Raw genomic sequence first — 20,221 nt, 5'->3', positions numbered from 1 at the left:
ATAGTGCATAAGCTGCTAACTTATATCATTCCCTGTGAATAAGGAGAGACATGTACAAGGATGTGTTGGCATAGTTGGGAACAATAGTTGAAGAATCAGAACAGAAGGTCTTTTTATTATTTTCATTCAAAGATGGAAAAAGAAAATAGGAAGTTAGCCTTCCTAATTCAGAGGTATCTGCTGCTGAGAATCAGTGAAAAAAAAAAAGAAAGAAAAGAAAAAGAATAATTTAGCAATAAATATCCCAGATACCAAAGCAGAATATATTTCTGAATCTATTTTTCTAGTATTTTCAATTTCATCTTTTTTCCTATAAATCTAATTCTGTTTTAATAGTACCTATAAGAGCAATAAAGTTACTTGAATCTGTCTTATGTATTATTTTTCAACACAATAGGTTGTGACTTACATGCCAACTGTAATTTTTAAAAAGGTGACTGTATATAAAAATTACCTATTTAGAGTGGTCTGTTAACTCAGTTGGTTAGAGCATGGTACTGATAACACCAGGGTTGCTGGTTTTATCCTTGCATGGGCCACTGTGAGCTGTGCCCTCCTTAAATAAAATAAATAGAAAATTACCTATTAAAATTTTTTTGCATAAAAGAGATATTAAAAGGAGGAAAAATAAGCCAGATGCTTTGTTTTTCCCAAGTATTCTAGATTGCTGCAGGGACCTTATTATTTATAGTAACAATTTGTAAATGACCTATATTTATTCTCACTGAAAAAACTGGAAATTTTGGCATAGACTTAAGCATGAAACTTTGAAGTAGAAAAATGCAAATCATCTGGTCAAAAATGTAATTAACAAAAGGACATCTGATAGAAACCAAGTAAGTATAGAATTGTAGCAGTATTCAGGATTTATTATTTTTGTTTTTCTTACTCTTTGAGAAAACCTCTTGGGAGATGGAGGAAAACCTCTGTTTGGAGCCCTTCAAAATAGACAGGTATGTATATTCCAACAGGGTACGTGTAACTCATGGTATGCTGTTTTTTAGGGCATCCACAGTTAATTTATCATCTTAAAAATTCTTTATTCACTCCTTTTCCAGTAAAAATTAGCAGAATTCTTTGTTTTGTTTTTAAAGGAGCTCTTATGTTGATGCAAAAGTAATTACGGTTTAGGGGCGGCCGGATGGCTCAGTTGGTTAGAGCGTGAACTCTTAACAACAAGGTTGCCGGTTCAATTCCTGCATGGGATGGTGGGCTGCGCCCCCTGCAACTAAGATTGAAAACGGTGACTGGACTTGGAGCTGAGTTGCGCCCTCCACAGCTAGATTGAAGGACAATGACTTGGAGCTGATGAGCCCTGGAGAAACACAGTGTTCCCCAATATTCCCCAATAAAATAAAATAAGTAATTGCAGTTTGAAAGGTTAAAAAGAATTACAAAAACTGCTATTACTTTTGTACCAACCTAATATTAATACTTCAGTCTCATAGGAGGCTGAATGGCCAACATTGTACACTTTAGAGAGCTTACTCAATCTTGGTGGTTAAATGTAATTCACAGAGAAATTAGAAGTGATACTGTAGTTTTTCTCCCCTTCTCTATTTATTGCCAAATCAGAAACCTACAATTTTTCTTTCTCACTAACTTTGTACCATCATAAATCGTCATACTGAATTCAAGAATAAAACTAAGCCATGACTCCTTGATGGGCATATCCTGACTATACTTCTGCCTCAGGCCTAAGCCTCATAATGCCTGGGCCCCCAAAACAGAACCGAGGAAATGTGCTCAGTAGCCCTGTGAATACATAATGGGTGACAGAGGATTCCCTAGACCACCTGCCTTCATTACCCTCTTACTTTCCTGACAGCAGGCACAGGGGACTTGCAGTCCACAGTGCGCTTCCCTTCAGTTCCTTCCGTTTGAGAAGTAGAAGCACTATTCCCTGAATCAGTGCTTTTCTGCCATTTTAGAATTTCCGTTAATACATTTATTTGTCCAGGCCTCGATTGAATAAATTAGGCCAGACATTTAAGAAATTGACTTTGGAGAAAATGAGTACTTAAAGGAGAATGGAAATGATCATAGCTTTAATAAATACCTCTTTGTCGTGGAAAAAATCTGTTAAAAATTTGGTGAGGTCATAAAACTTTAAAATTGTTAAAAACTATAAAATTATTATAAAATATTATAATTTATTTGCTGGAATATAAAGTATATGATAAGTCTGCAACTCATTCTTGCGAACTGGGATTGATTTTTGCAGTGAATGACTTAGGTCTACTGTCTTCCCTTATCTGTTTATCTTTCCCCTTCTTACAATCTAGCATAATGGTCTGAAAGCATTAATGCAGTTTGCCATTGCACAGAGGATTACCTGTCCCCAAGTCCTGATACAGAAACATCTGATTCGTCTCCTATCAGGTAGAGTCTTCTCTGAATTATTATTATCGTGTTGTTATCACATGTCTTTTTCCATTGCATTTCTGGCAGTGTATTTCATTAGGAAACACACTGCACTAATTTTGAACACTGACAAAAACAACAAAGAAAAACAAAACATAGTTGCCCCTGTAATACCTGCAATTTTATTTTAAAAATTAAGTATTTTCCAAATGCTTTCAACTAATGTCCCTTACACCCATCTAGGGCTTTATGGAACCAACATCCACATCCTGGTTAGAAAAGGGAACGTTGACATGGGTCGATCATTTTAAAATATGTTTAATTATGCTGGTGAATCAAGGTCAAAGTCATGTAAAATAATAGAAGTGTAATAATCTTAGAATGCAGGTTTATGCATTTATGCTCTTTTCTTTGGGAGACAGGCTATAACAGTTTTCTCAGATGCTAACAAGCTAGAAATTAACAAAGTTCATATGGTGCTCTCAATATAAAAATAAAAAAGGACTAGAGTTTACACAGTAGTAGAATGATTTGGCTTTGATTTTGATTATCTGCATTTCCGTTTGTGCGTTTGTACTACAGGAGCTCCTCTGCACCTAAACAGGACTGTTATATGTCTGTTTATTTGTTCCTAAGTTCAAAATGTCACAGGTGGGGGGAAGGGTTAAGCTTGCACTTCCCAGATATGTTTCTACTAAATAAGAGAGTCACTCAGTTTTTTTATGCTTTAAAGCCAGATAGTTTTCTTCTAGCTGCTCTAGCAGGCATTCCCAACCACCACCACACTGAGCAGCCACTTTACCTTGAAAGTCTGTTGAGAAAGATCACTTTCCTCCTTGATAATCCCCACAAGCTTCTGAGGGAGCTCTTCTTGAGCAGCTTTCTGCTCACTCTGATGACATTGTGATTCCACGGCTCCATCCAAGACTGCCACCTAAGTTTCATTAGAAATTGCACTATGTTAGCTTTTATATTTTCAAATTAACTTCCAGCTATCTCCTCAATTAACCTCATAATGGGAATCTAATATTGATGCTGTTCTCCTAGCTACACACTTAATTTTTTTCCCTTTTTTAATTTTTCTTTATCCTTTACTTTTTCTCTTACCGGTCAGTAGCATAGGCCCAGAACTTTGCACATTTTCCATGTGCCTGTGTTTGTTCTTAAGACCTCTTTCTATTGTTGAACAGTTTGTCCTATTTACGTAGTACTATTTTGGTTTTGTTTTTAATTTTTTGGTATCTCTTTTCATTTCAGTCATAATTTGGATACCTTGTTTTACTAGCACTTCCAAATAGTCTCCCTGCTTTTGCTCTTTTTACACATTATGGGATTTATGATGTCTTAAATACCTCAAAATAAGCACCAAACAAGGAGACTATTTTATATCATCATGAATGGTAGGCACTAAAATAATAGTGCATAATCTCTAGTTAGCAGTAACGAACAGAACTGATGTGCTTTTGCTCTGTTGTGTAGCGGTGTGCCTATATATAAAAGTTTACTTATTTTCATAAGAAGTGAGAGCTAGAAACAGCTAGAGACTTGTCAGGAACACACAGCTACTTAATGATAAAGCCCTGTGATCACTTTAGTTTGTTGTATAAAGCCAATTTAATAATATCTATTTTATGGTTACTATATGCCAAGCTTGGGATAAGTGCTTTAAATGCATATGTGAATGAACCTCCCAACAATCTTGTATATACTGTAGCTTTAGAGAAATTAAGTCACTTGCCTGTGACAAATAGTCACAACCAGTACTGGAACCCATTTCTGACTCCAAAACCGATGCTCTTAACTTTTATGCTTTTTGTTTAGACTCTTGGATTTGGAGTTAAGAAATTGACCTAGTCTGAAAAGAGTCTTCTCTCCCTCATTAAGAAAAATAATAGCTCTATTGAAATGTAATTGATTCCCTCATTTATATATACAGAAGGTGCCAACAATGTATACACATTTTAAGAAAGGAAAAATACTATTAAAATTGTAATACTCTATATATACTGATAACAAAAGATGAATACAATACATGTGTATACATTTTTTGGCACCCCTGGTATATACACAACCCTTACTGTTGTCTTGAATTCTTGATTTCACTTCTTTTGTCACTCTTTCCCTGACTTGTGAATTTAGAGATGGACCAAATTAAAAAGACAGTAGCTTTAGAGCTATTCTGCATTTCCTTCCAATCATCAATCCATTATCTAATTTTGTTCAGGAGAATCTCCTCCATCCTCATTTCACTTCCAGTGCTTTGCATGCTCCCTGCTCCTCACCCCAAATTTATTCACATATTTTATGTATCACGGAACATTTAGAAATGTGTAGTTGTGGGGGGGGAAGTGGTAGAGAATGTTCTATAAAAGCAAGTCTTACTCATTCAGCAAATATTTTCTGAACAATCTCTATTTGAGTTATCCTAGTTTATTTACCTTTTCCTCCGATGTCTTTCAACTTTTAAATTGTGTCCAAGGCCTTCTGGGAGCCTTTTCTCTGTTTATGTTGCATTATGGTTCCCATTTCTTAACAGTGTGATGTACCAATTTACCAGTTTCTTTATTTTATAAACCTGTTGTATTTTTGTTTTCAGATGTTTATATCTCGCATTATATTTAATTGCATTGCTATCTTACTGACTGAATTACATTTATTTATTTGTTTACTTATTTTAGTTGTTCTTCCTAACCTGAAATCAGAAGATACACCCTGCCTTCTGTCTATAGATCTGTTTCATGTTTTGGTAAGTGCTTAATAAAATTTTATTAAAAGGCACTCAAGTTTATAATTTTCTTGTTATTTTCCTCATTCGAATTCATGCTCTTTGTTCAGGATTATAAATTACTGGTGTTCAAACTGTGAAGTTGTCTCTTTTGTCCATTTTGTTGATAAATACATATAGATATGACTAAGACCGTCAAAATCACTAAAAATGAAAGCACATTTATTCTTTACTTTGTAATAGGTCTTGTCCTAGTTGATTATATTTAATTGGTGTCTATACAAGCAAACTTTTTCTAATATATAATGCTTTCCCTCTCCCCCCTTTTCTTGTTTACATTATAAGCAGTGTATGACAGTGTAAACTATCTTAGAATCATTAATTATTTGGTGATAGGGACCCAGACTTGGACACGAAGCTTCCCCCAAACACCTATGGATGGGTGGCAACTATTTTGTGAGTTTCTTGCCTAGCTTTTCCATCCTGTGATGGACCCATTCCTTCAAAACAAGTTCTCTACAGAGAGCAGTGGTGAGATTGTGAGCATGGAATTCGTGGATGCAGAGTTAGCCACTACCCTCATCCCTCATTATCCAGGCCTTTACCCAGTGGTTGTCAACCCTGTCTTTTGGAATCTCTTGGAGGAACTTTGAAAACAGTGCTAGTAAACCGGGTTCTGACTTTCGAGATTCTGATTTGGTTGGACTGAGATGGAGCCTGTGTATTATCAGTGTTATTTTAAGAGCTCCCCAAATGATTGTGAATCATCTGAACCCTATAGGGTTGAGACCACTACCTAGAACTAGAATAAGTAGATCCAGCAAAGGACAACCTGTTTGGTGATGACTTTTATCCTCCATTTATGCTACATTATATTCTAAGATAGTCTGTTGAATAATTTGATGTGATGGTATTTTTAAAAACTACACAAACAGTGCATCTGGTGCCCTTTATATTTAGTTATGAGATTAATTTGTGTTGGTCTTTGTTGTTGCCCATGTTGATGTCCATTTTCTCTCATAGGTAGGTGCTGTGTTGGCATTCCCATCGTTGTATTGGGATGACACTGTGGATCTGCAACCTTCATCAATTAGTTCTTCCTATAACCACCTTTATCTCTTCCATTTGATCACCATGGCGCACATGCTTCAGATACTTCTTACCATAGACACAGGTAAAGCTCCCATCAGTTGTTAACTGTAAATAACATTTGCCTGTGATTTACTGGCAATATTGACGTTGCTTGTGATTAATCATATATTGCTAAGTTCTATATTATGTTTCTTGTTGAAGGATCGTTCATTTGTTTCTTTATGGATGCTATTTAAGTATATAATTAAGTCATTCTATAATAAATATTTACTGAATGTCCATGTTTAGCAAGGCTGTGATTCTCTTCTTGTTTCTCCAGCTAATATGCTGATAAACAAAGTTTACCTGATAGTTTTAATATCAGCATCAACTACTTAGATTGAGAACAAAGGAAAGAAAGAACCTCACTTGAGTTAACATTGTTTTATTATTCTGGAACCATGAAATTGAGGTGTAATTTATAAATTGAATAGCCAATTTATAGATTTATCTTTCAGAATTTCTTTTTCAGGTCTCCCGCTTGCTCCAGTTCAAGAGGAGAGTGAAGAGGCTCATTCTGCATCTTCTTTTTTGGCAGAAGTTTCTCAATATACAAGTGGGTGAGTAGCAGTCCATCAGTCTAATCCATTTCAGTATTGTTTTAATCATTCTACATCTTTATTCAGTTGTTTAGCAATATAACTTTTGAACCATTTTAATTCCAATTTTTAATAATGAGTTAAGGGCCTTTGGTATAACAGCTAGCCTTTATTTATTTCTAAGACAAACAAGTTTTGGCACATTTTTTTCTCTTGTAAACTGTTGTGGGAATATAGGCAAAGTATGATAGAATCTTAACAAATGGCAGCATTTAAAGTTTAAATAAATGTAGAAAATAGAAAATAGGTTTTCCTTTTAAAGCGATCCATACAGGTAGTACACTTAACTAATAAGAGGTGTTTTAAGGCTGACTAATATCTGAAATATATTGACAATGCAGAGGTTAAAACCAAAAGTACAGTAGGAGTGATCTGCTTAGCTTCAGTTGCTGCCAAGTTCCCCTCTTTGTTTTCATCTTTTTCATAAGATTTTTTTTACCTTAGGTACTGAGTGTGTGTGTGTGTGTGTGTGTGTGTGTGTGTGTGTTAATAGACTTTATTTTTTAGAGCTGTTTTAGGTTTACAGAAAAATTTAAAAAAATACAGAGTTCCTATTTACTCCTTTCCCCCACCAATTTTTCCTATTAACATTTTGCATTAGTATAGTACATTTGTTAAAATTGATAAACCAATATTAACTAAAGTCCGCAGATTACATTAGGGTTTACTCTTTGAGTTTTGCCATTATAGCATCATATAGAATAGTTTTACTGCCCCACAAATCACCAGTTGATTTTAATACAGAAATCAGGAAAGTATTAATTTTTTTTTTTAGCTAACTTAACTATTTTGGTTAGTTACTGATAAATATATCTGTTCCACATTTCATTTTAAGGTTAGGAAAACGAAGAAAGTAGTTCTTTGTCATAAAAATCTACATGGTAAAAGATGCAAGATTTGTGGTTTTTAAAGGAGATTTAAAGACTGAAGCTATGGCTAGTTAAATATTTTGTTTTAAATGTTTAAAAATTAAATGGATAGGGATCAAATATATGGTGATGGAAGGAGAACTGATTCTGGGTGGTGAACACACAATGGGATTTATAGATGATGTATTACAGAATTGTACACCTGAAATCTATGTAATTTTACTAACAAATGTCACCCCAATAAATTTTTAAAAAAATAAATGGATAAAAAATTATTTAAATGCTTTGCTATGTCTTTGAAGGGGGATGTGTTTAAAATCTAGGGTTTTAGTCTGACCAATATTCTGTTCTGTTTTGGAATTTTGCCTCTTAGCTGCATTGGATGTAGTATTCCTGGCTGGTATTTGTGGGTCTCATTGAAGAATGGCATCACCCCTTACCTTCGCTGTGCTGCATTGTTTTTCCACTATTTACTTGGAGTAACGCCACCTGAAGAGCTGTTTACCAGTAAGTAGGAAAGTGAAATCAAAGTGGTAAATGAGAAAGTTTTTTTTACCTTCAGCCTCAAGAATACAGGATGAGAGTAGTCATAACCAATTTTCCATTCCCCATCTCTTTCATCAGTATTCACTCCATGTATGCCCAGGCCCAGGTGTAGGTTAAAAGTCAGGCCAAAAACCAGGTTAGCCTCATAATCTACAAAACCTATTTGTGGCTTCTTTCTGTGACTAATGAATGTGCTTAAACTCATTCAATGTCTGCATAGAATATAACTGATAGGATATTCAAAAAATTGGAAACATCGGTTGCTTTTAGGGAAGAGAAGTGTTTGGCTGGGTAGAAGGAAAACTCTACTGTATACTCTGTTATTTGAATTTTGAACATATGACTATTTATAAAATGTGGCTGGGAAAGGGCTGTTATATCAAACCAAGGCCATGTATATTTAACAGATTCAGTTTCTTTCCCTTTACTTGCCTTAAATGTAGATCAAAGTAGAGAAGGCTTCCTTGTGGCTTTGTATGGGTAAAAACCAGAACACTTGTATGATTTTGGAAGAGTCCTTTTGTCCTTTGAGATTAAACTGACCAGGTCAGCTTTACCGGCTACCAGCTTCTTCTTGCACTCAGTTCAGGAGTGTTTATTGGATCCAAGTTTGTCCTGATTCTATGTAGATTAGGATGCTACTTTCCAGGTAGTTACCAGTATAGATTTATTGTTTGCATTTTTAAAAAATCGTGCATTAATTTATCTAGTCAGTGCTATAATATGGCAGTTAAAGTCCTGTCTTTTATTGGGAGGCGACCAAGTATTAACAAACAGGTAAATAGATGTAATGTCAAATGGTGATTAAGTTCTGCAAAGAACAATAAAACAGGTCACAGGAATAGAGAGAATGCTGGGGCCAGATTGGGTAATTCTTTTAGATAGTCATGGAAGGTTTCTCTGTGAGGAGACATTGAGCAAAGAGACATTGGAAAAAAGAGATGGGGTTGAACTGGGCAGAGTTGAAGGGAGAGTATGCCTAAGCAGAAGGCGCAATAAAATGCAAAGGCTTTGCTTGATTTAGTCAAAGAGCCGTAAAAAATGAGTGTGGCTGAAGCATAATGAACAGGTGGTAAGAGGTGAGGTCCAGGAGACCGCCAGGGCAGATTGTCTAGGGCCTGTGAGCCACAATAAGGATTTTGTGTTTTATATCGTGTGGTGATTTGACATTGGGGACATGTGATTAGGAGAATGACTCAGATTTGTTTTCAGAGGATGGCTGTAGCTTATTTGCCACCCACAGTTTTACAGAGTACAAGATATTCTCTCTCTATATATAGAAATGAACATAAGCAATGAAGAAACACTATTAACAGGTTGACCAGGTAAGAATAATGTGCTTATTAAAATGTGTTTTTATTCTCTTGCAGATTCTGCAGAAGGAGAGTACAGTGCACTCTGTAGCTATCTATCTTTACCCACAAATTTATTCCTACTTTTCCAAGAATATTGGCATACTGTAAAGCCCCTCCTCCAGAGGTACTATGAGCATAAAATATCATTGTTGGGTTATTATATGGTTTGGAAATTTTAAATTAAAATTACTTGCTTAGCTTTTAACTTGATTAGTATTGATTGAAGGGGGTGGCAAAAATATAGGAGATTCCTAATTCATACACTTAAGGAATTGGGGATAAGGCTAACAGCCATGGGCAGCAGGAATTTCTACTTGTTCCACCATGACTATCATTCATTGTACTTATTTCCCCCACAGGTGCTGTCTCATCATCCCAGTTTTAAATTGGGGGTGGGGAGGGTGGCGGTAAAAGTTGTCAGTAGCCATAAAGTCACAATTAAGTATCAAAAGAATCCACGTTGGGGCGGTATCCAAAATAGTAGCACACCTTACATGGTAGCACACTTCTCAGGAAGGTGACTGAGGAGGGGCAAAACGTCATTTGGGAGATCAAAGGTGTATCAGTTAAACTTCCCAGGGAGAAGCGTGTCTTTCTCTCAGAAAAACTTGTTTTTCTACCCCATTACTTACTGGCCCTCCTGATCACTCTCCACCTTCCTAACCTCCAGTCTCCTTACCCTTATTTTTGCTGCCACCATTTTCTGTCATTTTTATAATCTATTCTCACTGTGTTACTCTTACTTTATTTCCTTTATAACTTCCTTTATCTCTTCAATTTTCTGCCTTTTCCTTTCGTTTTTCCAGTGTGCCCATGTCAGGATTTGTGTGTCAGCCTGTTTTCTGTCACCATTCTCTGTGCTCTCATCTCTTCTGTTAGGTCTTTTCTGTGTTTCCTCATTTACCACAAGGTATTCTGATGTGCAGTGTGATAAAAATGAATCAAAAGGGATCATAAAAATCAGTGTCATGCTTTGTGTTGAGTACACTCACAGTAGGTTATACTAATTTTACTTTTGTATTCTTGGAATCAATACGTTTTGAACTCGCTATTCTAGTTTAGTCAAGTGATAAAAATTTAAACTTTGAAACAGAAAGCCCTTGCCCTTTGTACCATTCCTGTCCCTGCTTGCCTCAAAGCCTTTCCTCGTCCTATGCTCTGTAGACCTCTGCAGGCTTTCCTAGTCTCCTTCCCTTGTCAGTGGGAGGCACTGGCAAGATAATGGAGGCCAGAAGGATGAAAGAAGCCTGAGTGTTCAGGCCACCTCTCTTTGCCTTGTGGGGCGTCTCTGGCAGTGACTGTAGCTATTCTCTGGGACTAGTTCCCAGCAGACAAGGCTGCCGTGGTTCCACTATCAACCCGTGACCCTAAACACTGGGCTCCAGTAATGCCACTATTTCCTTTTGTTCCTCCAGCCTGGGAGGGGTGGAGGCTTCCTGTTACTGGCTTATCTGTGGGTGGCCTTGCCTTTGTGTCTCCTGGTTGGCTTCTCAGTCCTTCCATTACCTTTATTACCAATTTCTGATATTAAAATCCCTCTTGTTGAAGTAGTCAATGGATTTTGTTTTTCTAGTAGGACCTTGATTGATAAACCCTTTAAAAAAGAAATTAATAAAAAGAGGGGGGAAAATAAATAGGAAGACACAAAATAGGGGAGCAGAAAAGGGGCAAGTTGTAAGCTAAAAGAAGTCTAGAAGAAGGAACATGGAAAGGACAGAGATTTGGCGAGAGGGGTTCTATGATGAATATTGTACTGAAGTTGTGATTACCCATTTGCTTTTTCTCTTGGCTTCTCCTATAGGTGGTGTGCAGATCCTGCCTTACTAAACTGTTTGAAGCAAAAAAGCACCATAGTCAGGTTGGTTTTACTTTTCAATCCTTTTCCCCCATCTACAAGTTGTGTTGCTAAAAGTAGTTGGTTTGTTGAGCATTCTAGTCTGTCTTCTTCATTCTCACTCAGTACATTGTTTCCTACATTTCTGTTAGGTCTTTGCCAGAAATCAGATTCTTCCCTAAATTGTTTTTTTCTTAAGCGTGGCGTCCATTTCCAAAACAGCTTTTTGCCACCAGCTCCTCTTCCTTAAGCTAGTGCAAGCCTTTTAAAAGACAAAGGAGGAGATGGCATCTTGGAGCTACTGGTACATTAAAGTCAGAGGGCGGTGACAGTATTACTATAAGTGACCTTTTCTCCTTTAGGAATACAGTAAGATATGAATAGAACTATTCCCTCCTCCTCTTCCCTTCCTATCTATATGCTTAAAGACTACCTAACAAAACTTTTCTTCAGCCCTCCTGTCTCCCTTAAGTTATAGCTCAGTCAAAATCTACCTTCTCCTCAAGGACCAATTCAAATATCCCCTCCTCCCTGAAGCCTATCTTAATATATCCGCTCGTGTGTGTGTGCACGTGTACCTGCCAGCACACTACATCCCTAAGCAGTAAACTCAACAAGGGCCAAACTGCCTGCTTGACTTCTGTGGATCCCCTCCAGGACCTGACTTGTATTATGTACAGTGTCTAACTTTTATTCGAATTGAATTGCATCAGTAAACAAGCAGAGGGGTTGATCTCCCAGCTTTAAATACTTCCATTTTTCTATGACTAAAGCTAACATTGTACATTTGCCACCTTCTTTTCTCATCTTTTCTCACCCCTTGAACTCTTTCACCTTTACTGTAAATGTGCAAATGCTGTCTACCCTTTAACTCTGTTTTAGTGATTTCGAGATTATAGATCCAGCTCCTGTGCTCAGATGTAGTAGTATTCACATCAACAAGAAAAGAAAGATCTTAGAGTAGAGAGAAAAGTTTAAAAGATGAGTACATATTTTAGGACTGTTAATCTCATACTATTTTTCCTTTGTTTCATTTCATTGTGTGCTTTTCAAACATCTACTATTTCCCAAGCATGGTACTAAAATCCTCTGGGAGAGTTAAAAGACATAACACATACAGCTTTTGGTGATGGGTAATTTACAATCTAAGTATTTACATAAACTCAAGACATAAGACTAAAGTATAATAATATATGGAATATACTATTAATGCTATAGAAATTTAAAAAATAAAAGATTCTTAATGACACAGTGTTAAGTCTTAGAGGAGATCATTTTTAGCTGAACATAGAAGGAACTATAAAATTTAAATTCATCCAGGTTTCAGAAGGGAATTCCATGTTATTCAGATGACCTTTCCCAAGGCATGCAAGCAAGACTTTTGCTGTATATCTAGTATGGTGAGAATGAATAACATTTGCAAACATGTATCAAGCACTAAGTATATTACGTTTCACTTCAATATTTTATTGAGTCCTCAACAGCTCCATGAGATTCCTTGATACTATTACTTCTGATCAAACATTTCTTAAATCTAGCATGAGTGTTATGTTTCTTACCCCCACCCCTCACGAAAATGTGTTATTAAATTGCTGGTGTACCTTATGATTGAGAAAGTATATGTTCATCCTCAGTTTACAGATCAGGAAACACAGGCTTAGGTTCAGTGACTTACCAGGTGTCAGAGAATTTAGGATTTGTGGTTAAGTCTGATTTCAAAGGCTGTGTTCTTGGCTACTATTTTATGTTACCTTCCTAGATAGTATAGATAGAAATCTAGCTGGGGCAATTTAGTCTTAGGAAACAGTGGAAGTTGAGTTTGGAAAGGAAGCTAGCTGTTGAAAGATTTAGAATTCTAGGCTGAGAAATTCAGATTTAATCTAGTCAGCAGTGGGAATTACTATGGATCCTTTGTTATTTTTAAGACATTCTTCCTTCTGTTGATCAACTTTTGATATGGGTTTACTTACTCATAAATTAAATTGCCTTTTAAATTACATTTTTAGGTACCCTAGAAAAAGAAATAGTTTGATAGAGCTTCCTGATGACTATAGCTGCCTCCTAAATCAAGCTTCTCATTTCAGGTAAGAATAAATATATATTTTAAAATTTTTGAGCTTGCAATTGGCTAAGCCACCAGTAGCAAACTTTTTTAAAAGTGACCATTTAGCGTCCTCTGTAACTGTGATGGTCAATCTTTTTTTTTTTTTTTTTTGAGGTGTAAACCACATAACATACAATTAACCATGATAAAATGTATAATTCAGTGGCATTAATGTATTCACAATGTGTGCAAACACCACCTCTCTCTAGTTTCAGAACTTTTTCATCATCCCAGAGAAACACCTGTGTCTACTAAATAATCACTCTCCATTCCCCTCTTTCCTGATCCTGGTAACCAATTATCTGCTTTCTGTCTCCAAGTATTTGCCTGTTCTGGATGTATCACATAAAAGGAATCATATAATATATGACCTTTTGTGTCTGGCTCCTTTCACTTAGCATAGTGTTTCACCCAAATTGTAGCGTGTATCAGTACTTCATTTCTTTCTTGGCTAAATATTCCATTAGTGTATATACCGGTTTGTTTATTCATTCATCCATTAATGGGCATTTAAGTTGTTTCCCCCTTATATACAGTATAATGCTATTGTAAACACTCATGTACAAGTTTCTGCCAGGCAGAACTAAGATTCCTGTTGCCTTCTGTGGCATGCTATAGCTACCTGCTGTGAGGTGAGGGATAGGGGATGTGGCCACTACACAGAACGCCACAGTTTGTTGTAATTGACCGCTTTCTTTCTTTGTCAAGCACTTCTCTGGACACTGCAAATGTTTATCTACACTCTAGAGTCCTAAGATAGTAGCTTCAGACAGTTCTTGCCATATCAATAGTGGTTTCAGTAGAGAAATTGATTCCTGGAGCCCTACTCCACCATCTTCTGTGACATCCCTCCTGAATTTTTTTGAAAGCTACAATAACTTTTTTTTTAGATTCTAAGAATCATTGTTTATTCATATATCTTTTACACAGTGTTTTACATACAGAACAGTGTACTTAACACATCCATTCACTGAAATGACACTGAAGAACCCTTTTTTCCCAAACAAAATTTTATAGAGAAGCCCATTATAACAGCAAACAGATAATAGTATTGTAACTCAGATTCAAGCCTAATGGAGAGAGGAGTACACCCCCTTAGCCTTTTTTTGCACCATGTGCCCCCCACTACCTCAGTCAGATAAACACACTACTCTGAAGCAGTGTTTCTCAAACTTTCCTTTATCTTCCTTTTCACTGATCACTTTCAAATAAAAAATACTGGATAATTGGGACTGGTGAGAAGTAAAATAAACAAGATACGTTATACTTATTACTGATACCATGTATGAATTACCTGTTAGTTACTTTTGTAAGAGAACAACATAAGCTTACGCACATGATTCTCTATGATAATGTCCTGTAAAGTTAACAATAATTTTTGTTTTACACTTACCTTGCTATAATATAAGTTATTTGAAGAGCATAAGTTTATGAGCAGAACACCAATGAAATATCACTGAATGGAGAAATTATATTCATATCTGCTTTAGCCATTGGTATGTGAATATTTTTCATATTTGAATCACAGTACATCATGTCTTGAAAGTAATAAGCCAACATTACTATTGACCCAATTATGTATCTGTGACACTCAGGTGGCATCACACTAGCACCCGCAGCAAATCAGATTGATAATGGTTGCATGAAACTAGCAGTAACTTGTAATTAAAAGACAAGACTCTTTGCAGCTTGAAAGTCAAAACCCATTCAACACTTTATTGATGATGTACTGGTAACAAAGCATCCTTTTCCCAAAGTTCATGAATTTCAAAGCTCAGTTAGGGGTTTTGTAATGTTACTAAGCACTGTGCAGCAGCCAAGCTTCTTGGCAAACTCAAATTAATTACAGCTTCCAGTAAACACAAATAACTCTTAAATTTTGTTTTGAGGATACCAATAAGTAATTCTAATTAACTGCTTTAGTGTACAAGTGACTTTTAGTAGTCCTTAGTCATACTTGTATGTTAAATAACTTGCTTTCATATGAAGGAACCAGGTAAGGGAGTGCAGTTTAGAATCATTTTGAGCACTTAAAGAGCCTTTCTTTGGCCCACAGGAAGAATCACTGCTATACGGAATGACTAAGGAATCCTTTAAGCCAGGAAGCCAGGGGGTTTAAATGGCCAGGCTGTAACTTGGGCAGCCCACGTACCAGCCTCTGTTACCAGAGAGAATTAGTCTTGGTGTTAGCTCTTTTGCTCTTGTTTCATGTAGGTTAAGGTCGACTGCCTACAGAAGTGGTGGAGCCACTTTACCTCTCAGCCCTCAAAAAATCAGCTAGATGATTGCAAAGATTGCATCCAGCTCTACATGTAGTGATTTTCCTAATCTTAGCCCTGCACTGCTACCACAAATGCCCAGTGAATAGATATTATGCTGTTGGCTCTCAGGAGGAACTGAAAAGAGTGTTAATCATTCATCACAGCGAAGTTCCTCTTGGATGACATTACTACTTACTGGTTTCGGGTAGAAGTGAAAAGTAAATCCTATGATCTCTTCCAGTTTTATTGTCACCACTAGTGTACGTTAATACTGAGCCATCTCAGTGTAGGATGTCTGCTCAATTACTGTGCGTTAGGTATTGCTTTCATTTTCCTCTGCAGGATGGCTAGTGACTCTGGCTCAGCCATTCTGTGCTAAAGGTAAAAGAAGATGTTGGCTTTATCCAAAAAGAGTTATAATTGTGTTCTGGAGCAACACCCTGGAAGTGAAAATAGCCCCTTCATCTACAGGAGACAGGAATGGAATAACTGTACAGAGTCCATTTGCTCCTGTGTAGACAATGGTGGTTTTCTTAGTTTGCCTAAGAAAGTGGGGAACTAGAGAATAAAATGTTAATAACCTATTGGAGAGTCTTTTTGGTGCTCTTTATTCTGACCCCATTGTCAGCCTCGCTGGATCTCTCCTATGATTTCATTTACTTTTTACTGCCCAAATAAAGGAATTCTTGATATTTTCCTTATGTCCAGTATACAGCAGAGATAGGAGCATGGGAAGCTCCTTTTTAAATTGTCACTTTAATTCAGGGAGTGATATCCTTTTGGGGGGTGGGGAGCATTATAGCAAGGCTGTAACATGCCACTATGTAAAATCGTCAGATCTCAAAGTAGTCCTTGGTTCAAGTAAGTCAACTCGGTCACTTTTTCTTCCCTAAGACTTATTGTGTTTCCAGATGGAAGGGGGCTTCAACTCAAAGACTGCAGTCTTTCATTTCAACCCTAAAGGTTTCAAAGAAATGGGGTAGAAATATGTTTGAACGCTTACTGCAGATTATTCTATAAAAAAAAGAAAATTGTGCACCTACAAGGTCATGTTCCTCCAACATTGAAGACACAAGCTTGACTAAACCAGTCGAGAGGAGGCAGTTGACTGAATTGGTCGTGTGCGATGAAGACTGGATTCTATAAATGCATCTTACTTTCAAGGCATATTTAATTACCAAACTTTATGTGAATTATCAGTAAAATTATAGTAGTAAATTTTCTTACTATGGATTAATGAGAAGACTTTCTTGTTAAGTCTTCCTAAGGGGGAGTATGAAAGAGCAATCATCTAATTAAATGTTTTCTTGTTTTTTAAGAGCCTTCTTGGCTGCAAAGCAGCCAGTGGTGAAAACATGTTTCATTGCTAATGGGATGTATCACACATTTTTTGTTTCTCTACCATACTGAATGTTGCTTCCCTTTCAAGGTGCCCACGGTCTGCAGATGATGAGCGAAAGAACCCTGTCCTCTGTCTTTTCTGTGGGACCATACTATGTTCTCAGAACATTTGCTGCCAAGAAACCGTGAATGGGGAAGAGGTTGGAGCTTGCATTTTCCATGCACTTCACTGTGGAGCTGGGGTCTGCATTTTCCTGAAGTGAGTAGTAAATGATCTGGAAGCTTCATAATGAACTTAGGGAATTGGATCCATCTGGAAGCCATTATGGTAGGACAGTGTGTTGATAGGAAATGATATCAAAGTTAGGGTAGAGACCTGTTACTTATGAGATAGCATTTGAGAAGATACTGCAGAATAAGTAATTTTTAAAAGAGTAGGATTCTGCTCACATTTTCATTATTTGCGGAAAAATCTTAAATATTATAAACTTTGTTTTGATCACTTTGGTATTGTGTAACACTCAGGTACAGTAAAAGAGCTTGGAGTCCTAAAACTTATATTTAAAAAGTACATGTAAAGTGTTACTTCAGGTTGTCCTTTGAAAGTTTTAATTTTCTTCATTTCTTCTGTCAGCCAACCATTGTTTTCCCTGGTCTCTCAGCAAAAGACTGAGAGCAGAAAATAGTCACTCATATTTATGAAAGAAGAGTACAAGTTGCCTGAGAGAGAGAGAAAATTCAGAATGAATACTTGTGCTTTTTCTTTCCATTCTCCCCATGTAATAGTTACTGTTTACAAAAGCATTGATACCTCCTACCTATGGAATATTTAATCATGGTAGGCATCAATTGGAACAAGGGGAATGAATGCATGGAAGCCAAACCCCAACACCTATTTTCTTCTTCTAGGGAACCTACAGCAAGTAAACCCACTACCTATTCCAGCTGTTGATGATTTCTCTCTGTAGTACTTATCACCTCCATACACATGTACACAAGCATTATTTTTTATGTCTCCATTTCTCTGCTGTAAGAGTCCCCCACTCTGAAGGTCCCACTGCCACCTTCAGAGTGGCAGTGGCTCCTTATAATCTACACTGTTGGAGACTGTTTCTAACCAGAAAAGCCGTGACACTTCCCTAACTGACCTTCTTTTGGCCCGAGGTTATTAGACTGGGAGATGTGGTTCTGTTCTTCTGTTCAGCTCCCTCCCCCCTCCAGGTCAGAAGTAACAGAAACAACTGCGCTCACCATTTCCCAGGGTATCTATGGCTCAAGTAGGACAACACTCTTTCCTCTCTTCAATATATTCAGTCGGTATTATTGGTCCCATGTCCCCAAATCCAGTGATCCTTTCCCAACAAAAACAGCAATGTTCATTCTCTTTTATTTAGACAAAACACAGCTTAGCCTATTTATGTTTATATTGTCATTATACTGAATTCCTAATAGATATTGGCCATGTCTTTTCTCTAGATTAACTTTGATGCCTATCATTTATATACATGCACTTAATAGTATTTTCTGTTGGTTGTTTTGTTCTTTAGAATCAGAGAATGCAGAGTGGTCCTGGTTGAAGGTAAAGCCAGAGGCTGTGCCTATCCAGCCCCTTACTTGGATGAATATGGAGAAACAGATCCTGGCCTGAAGTAAGATTTTTTTTTTTAAATCTAGTCACATGATTATATGTGGATGGTAATAGTTCTTTAAATACAAAAACTAATGCTAAATATTGAGACATATTTTTAAATAGCTGCAAATATAAAATGTTAAATATGATGTCATCCTAAATGTAACACACAGTTTTCAACAACTTTATGTTTCTCCATAACTCCTAAATGTAACACACAGTTTTCAACAACTTTATGTTTTTCCATAACTTTTAAAGATGGCAGCCATGCCAATGTTTGCATACTCTGTTAGTTTTAGTCAACTTTTCTTCAGGATTACTTAGAAGGTTTAATTGACACTGATATATAAAAGAAAGAAATCGGTAGTGTCCAGTGAAGGACTTTGGTTTAAAATGGATATTTGTTGTTTCCATTGCAATACCTGAAACTTTTAAACTGCCAACTACATCAGCCTTCTTTGCTTTAGCCAAGCAAAATATTTAGAATCCTGAATTTTTCTGTATCCTTCCTGGTATTAGGTATTAGAATACTACTCATGACTTATATGAAAGAGGAGATAAGGCACTACAGTCTCAAAAGTTTAGGTAAAGATTAGATCCTCTTATTATAAACTGTGTCTTTTTTGTTTAACTGAAATTTCACGCTTTTGAAATATTACTTGGAATGAATAAGCTTACTAGATGGGGTTTAGAACCTCTTTGATCATACAGAGATTTGTTTTTATTGTGACAGCATTTAACCGATACAAAGATAGTCTTTGGATTTAGGTAGACAAAAGCTGAGTGGTGAAAGTAGTTAATGGATAAGAGATCTGAGTAGTTCCAGAAAGGTACAAAGAAGCAATTTGAATACCCAACTAGCTGAAACACTTGAGTGCCTCACAAATGAGAATCTCACAATTCCCCATTATTGGTGACAACCAAACTTTAGTCATTTTGGATTAGCTATTATATATTATAAACTGTGTAGCTTTAGAATTGTTGTGGATCCGTTTTATTTAAATATTTGCTAATCACTGGCAAGTTTGTTGTGTCATAAGAATAATTATAACCAAATATTTCTTAGGAGCAGAATATAATTTGAGGGATTTATAAGGGATATATAAAAATATAATTACTGTTACATCTCAGACCTAACCTCATCTATGCAAAGATCAGAAATCAAAGCTGGATGGACTGTATGAAGCCAAAAGGCCATTAGAGCTCCACTCTAACCACCCCAAAAAGAATAGAGTTGCTTCCAGTAATAAACCCTGCTAGCCATTTAAATGAGGTCCCATATTGCCCGTGGTATACTTAAGCTATTTTCTGAATAACCAAGGAGTAAATTTCTGCTTCATTAGCTAAATAACCTGTCAAGTTAATAGTGATCAGTAGTGAAAGGAAAATATCCCTTTAAAAGTCCTGTCCTGGTGATTTCTCCCAACTCCAAAAAATCTCAAGAGTTCAGACTAATTTAGGC

At 36.5% G+C, this 20,221-nt stretch overlaps 1 protein-coding gene and 1 long non-coding RNA gene across 3 annotated transcripts in view; one reads left to right on the top strand and one right to left on the bottom strand.

The window, feature by feature from the left end:
* LOC308498032 overlaps positions 1-20,221 on the bottom strand; it is a 42,080-nt gene that overhangs the window by 7,805 nt on the left and 14,054 nt on the right. Inside the window, exon 3 of the long non-coding RNA XR_013993399.1 lies at positions 3,167-3,298. This is a non-coding gene — a long non-coding RNA (uncharacterized lncRNA). The remainder of the gene's footprint in view (positions 1-3,166; positions 3,299-20,221) is intronic.
* The window catches only part of UBR1 (ubiquitin protein ligase E3 component n-recognin 1), a 111,157-nt gene that overhangs the window by 88,276 nt on the left and 2,660 nt on the right, over positions 1-20,221 (top strand). For both annotated transcript variants that reach the window (XM_081049242.1, XM_081049241.1), the window contains exons 36-46: positions 898-953; positions 2,286-2,382; positions 5,043-5,110; positions 6,113-6,263; positions 6,693-6,780; positions 8,062-8,195; positions 9,605-9,713; positions 11,391-11,447; positions 13,430-13,507; positions 17,218-17,388; positions 18,677-18,778. In XM_081049242.1, coding sequence (XP_080905368.1) covers positions 898-953; positions 2,286-2,382; positions 5,043-5,110; positions 6,113-6,263; positions 6,693-6,780; positions 8,062-8,195; positions 9,605-9,713; positions 11,391-11,447; positions 13,430-13,507; positions 17,218-17,388; positions 18,677-18,778 — 1,111 coding nt within the window. The remainder of the gene's footprint in view (positions 1-897; positions 954-2,285; positions 2,383-5,042; positions 5,111-6,112; positions 6,264-6,692; positions 6,781-8,061; positions 8,196-9,604; positions 9,714-11,390; positions 11,448-13,429; positions 13,508-17,217; positions 17,389-18,676; positions 18,779-20,221) is intronic.

This window comes from Rhinolophus hipposideros (assembly GCF_964194185.1).
Source record: "Rhinolophus hipposideros genome assembly, chromosome: 5".
Classification (NCBI taxonomy): Eukaryota; Metazoa; Chordata; class Mammalia; order Chiroptera; family Rhinolophidae; genus Rhinolophus; species Rhinolophus hipposideros.
Note: the sequence above shows the minus strand (reverse complement) of the source record. Positions and strands in the feature narration are given on the sequence as shown.